Source organism: Empidonax traillii, unplaced genomic scaffold (genome assembly GCF_003031625.1).
Source record: "Empidonax traillii isolate 1590-97213 ecotype Southwest subspecies unplaced genomic scaffold, ASM303162v1 scaffold2269:size40818, whole genome shotgun sequence".
NCBI classification, from domain to species: Eukaryota; Metazoa; Chordata; class Aves; order Passeriformes; family Tyrannidae; genus Empidonax; species Empidonax traillii.
Window position 1 is genome coordinate 23,517 of NW_020957462.1, and position 3,733 is coordinate 27,249.

Sequence of the window (3,733 nt, forward strand, 5' to 3'; positions counted from 1 at the left end):
CTTCCTGGCCATCCCAACTCCCAGCTCCCTTCCCGCCTGGCCGCTCTCCAGCCCCTCTGGAGCTGCCGGGGGTTGTTGTGGCCCAAAGGGCAGGACCCGCCCTTGGCCTTGGGGAACCTCATCCCGTTGGGATCAGCCCATGGATCCAGCCTGGCCAGGTCCCTCTGCAGAGCCCTCCTGCCTTCCAGCTGATCAACAACTCCCCCAGCTTGGTGTGCCCTGCAAATGTGCTGATGGTGGATCCATCCCCTCACCCAGATCATCCACAGGGACATTAAACAGGGCTGGGCCCGGCCCTGATCCCTGGGGACACCCCTGGTGCTGGATCCCATCGGGATGCAGCTCCAGCCCCTGATCCCTGGGGACACCCCTGGTGCTGGATCCCATCGGGATGCAGCTCCATCCCCTGAGCCCTGGGGACACCACTGGAATATCTGGAGCTCAGACCAGTTGGAGCAGCCCTGGAATATTGGGAGCTCAGGACACTCAGGAGATCAGCCCTGGAATATCTGGAGCTGTTTGGAAGCGAAGGCAACACCTGATGGACAAACTCTGGGATCATTTCAACCCCTCCTTAAATTCCAGCAAAGGAAGGGGAGGAGAATATTTCCAGGGTGTGATTTATTACCCACAGCACACATGGATAAAGTTAGTAAATATAACAGTAAATAAAATAGTAAAAAAACAGTAAATAAAATAGTAAAATCAGGGCCTGTGTGCTCCTAAAAACCCCATTTCCTTGGATGCCACGGAATTCCTGATCCCTTTATGGAAGGATTGATTCCTCCTTGGGACTCCAGTGAGCTGGAGGTTCCTTAATTTAGATGCTCCGTCTTGGATGATCTTTAAGGTCCCTTCCAAACCCAAAGCATCCAAGGATCCCACGAGTTCCTAAACTGGATGCAGCGAAGCTTTTCCTTTTCCTTTTCCTTTCCAAAGCATCTTTTTGAGGATTTTAGGAGGGAAAACCACAATATATAAATATATTTATAACGGTGTGTATATATAAATTATATATAAATACATAAATAAATGTAAGTCACATATAACTATAAAAATACATGTGCATAAATGTATTTACACATACACCCTTTGCCTACAAAAACCTGCGAATTCACCCCCAAAAAAGGGCTCTAAATTCATCCTGCTAAACATTTATTGCCATTCCCAAGGAACACGTGGTGTTGTTTGGGTCTTTTTAACCCCAAATTCAGGGAAAAAAGGCAGATCTTTCATTACACCAAACCCCCAAATAACCAGTGGCTGCAGTTGCTTTATGGGACACATAAAAATCCCATAAATTTCCCTGTGTGTGCTCAAACCAGACACCCAAAAAACAAAGGAACAAGACACGCAGAAACAAATGGAAAATTGGATCCGGCAAAGCACGGGATGGGAAGTGCAACAAATGGCATTTTCCCAATGCCAGAAAAGAAATCGTGGCTGAAAAGGAGCTCTGACTTCAAAAAAAAAAAAGACAAACCTTACCTGATAAGGTCTGACTTTGTGGTGGATTTCCTGAATTCCGACCTCTCTCGTCCTCACGTCGCGGCACTGGGAAAAGGGAATCACAGAGGAGACCGTCAGGAAGCTCAAAATACAGAGGTTTTTGGGTAATATTTGGTCCAAAACTCCACTGAAATAGTTGCAGGAATAGGTTTCAAACAGGGGAGCCTTCCAGATAAAAAAAAATGATCACTGATCCATCAGCGATCCATCCCCGTTCCAGCCTTAATCCAGCTGGGAGAGAGGGCTGGATGGAAAATACCTGCTGGCAAAAAAAAAAATCCATTTGCTAAGGAACTTGGGGTGAGTTCTGGAAAGGAATTTGGAAGGGAGGAGAAGAGGCTCAAGTGCTAAAAGATGGGTTAGGACTCGCAGGGATTCTGGGGGTTTTCAGCAGAAAAGCCATAAAATTCGAGGGCTTTGCCATGAGCGGAGAGCTGGGACGGTGTGGGAATTCCTGCAGTGGAAGAGGGTTCATCCAGGTTTTTGTGGGTTTTTTGGGAAGCCCAGCGCTAAGTTTAACCCAGCTTTAAGTCAGGAAAGTTTTGCCCAAAGCAGCTGAGCTGCAAATGCCCATTTCATTCCACAAGCGCTGCTGGAAGTGGAGGGAAGGCTCATGGAATCGTGGAATCAGAACGGTTTGGGTGGGAAGGGAGCTTAAAACTCGTCCAAGTGGCACCTCCTGCCATGGGCAGGGACACCTCCCACCATCCCAGGCTGCTCAGAGCTCCATCCAGCTTCACTTTGGACGCTTCCAGGGACGGGCCACAGCCACAGCTCCTCTGGGAATTGCATCCCAGGGCCTCCTCACCCTCACAAGGAAGAGTTTCTTCCCAATATTCCCTCCTGTCGCTTCAGAGCCATTAATAACCTCCACCAGCGGGTTAAAATTGCACCAACACCCACCTGCCCCCGTAATTCCAAAAGCCAGACAACTTAAGACAGGGAAGGAAGGTGTGAAAATCCAATTCACACAGAAACTCAGAGTACCAGGAGCAAGCTCAGCTCTGCCTCATGCCCTGTCTTTTAAATTGAATTATCAGTATAAAGCCAAGATCTCACAAAATAATAGGAAAAACGGGGGGGTGGGAGTGTCTGGGATTTGGAGTGGGGTGTGATAAACCCAGGGCTCAGGGTTGTATCATCGGGATCCTGCAGCAAAGAATCGTGGAATTGTTGAGGTTGGAAAAGTCCTCCGAGGCCACTGAGGGCAACTGTTCCCCCAGCCCTGCCCCGTGTCCCCAAGGGCCACATCCACAGAGACTGGGAATCCCTGCAGGGATTGGGAATCCACCCCTGCCCTGGGAAGTTCATTCCAGTTCCTGACAGCCCTTTCCATGTGGAAATTGTTCCCAATATCCCACCTGCCCCTGCCCTGGCCCAGCTGGAGGTTGTTCCCTCTCCTCCTGGCCCTTGTTCCCTGGGAATTGGGGACACACTCCCAGCTCCCCACTCCTGGCAGGGAGTTGTGGGGTGGGAAAAGCTCCTTCCTGATCCCTTTTTTCTCCAGGTTGAGCCCCCCCAGCTCCCTCAGATATTCCTGCAGCTCCAGCCCCTTCCCAGCTCCGTTCCCTTCCCTGGACACGCTCCAGCCCCTCGTTGGGAATGTCCCAGCTCTGCCCCAGCCCTGGAGCTGCCCCAGGGGGGACAATCCCTTCCCTGATCCTGCTGCCACATGAGGGTTGGGACAACTCGCCCTGGAAAAAGCGCCTGGAGTTCTGTGGGAAGAGGGAAAGCGCTGGGTGGGAATTTTAAGGAGTCCTTGGCAGGAGGTTTCAGGTCTTAACTCCGGGAACAGCAAAGACTGGGAACATCCAGCATCCACACCAGGGCTGGGACAGCCCTTGGCCCCCTTGCCCACCTTGTGTCCAGCACCTCCAGGGCCTTTCCCATCTTTCCAGCCACTCTTCCACCAGCCTGGAACATTCCCTGGGGATTGTGGTGCCCCACCCGCAATTCCCGGCCTCGTTGCCCCTCTCACTCCGTTGGCCTCGGCCCATCCATCCCACATCCATCCCATGGATCCAGCCTGTCCAGGTCCCTCTGCAGATCATCCTGATCTCCAGCAGATCCACATCCCACCCAGCTCTTCCCTGAGGGTGATCCCAGAACATCCCTGAAGATTAAATGGGACCATTCCCAGCGCTGAGCCCTGGGGAACCGCCAGGGCCAGGCCCCAACGGGAGGCAAACCCATCCCGTCTTTCCAACTTCCAGCTGCACAAACA

At 51.7% G+C, this 3,733-nt stretch overlaps 1 protein-coding gene across 1 annotated transcript in view; it reads right to left on the reverse strand.

The window, feature by feature from the left end:
- LOC114071775 (elongator complex protein 3) overlaps window positions 1–3,733 on the reverse strand; it is a 30,349-nt gene that overhangs the window by 19,794 nt on the left and 6,822 nt on the right. The window contains exon 3 of the mRNA XM_027909630.1: window positions 1,489–1,554. Coding sequence (XP_027765431.1) covers window positions 1,489–1,554 — 66 coding nt within the window. The remainder of the gene's footprint in view (window positions 1–1,488; window positions 1,555–3,733) is intronic.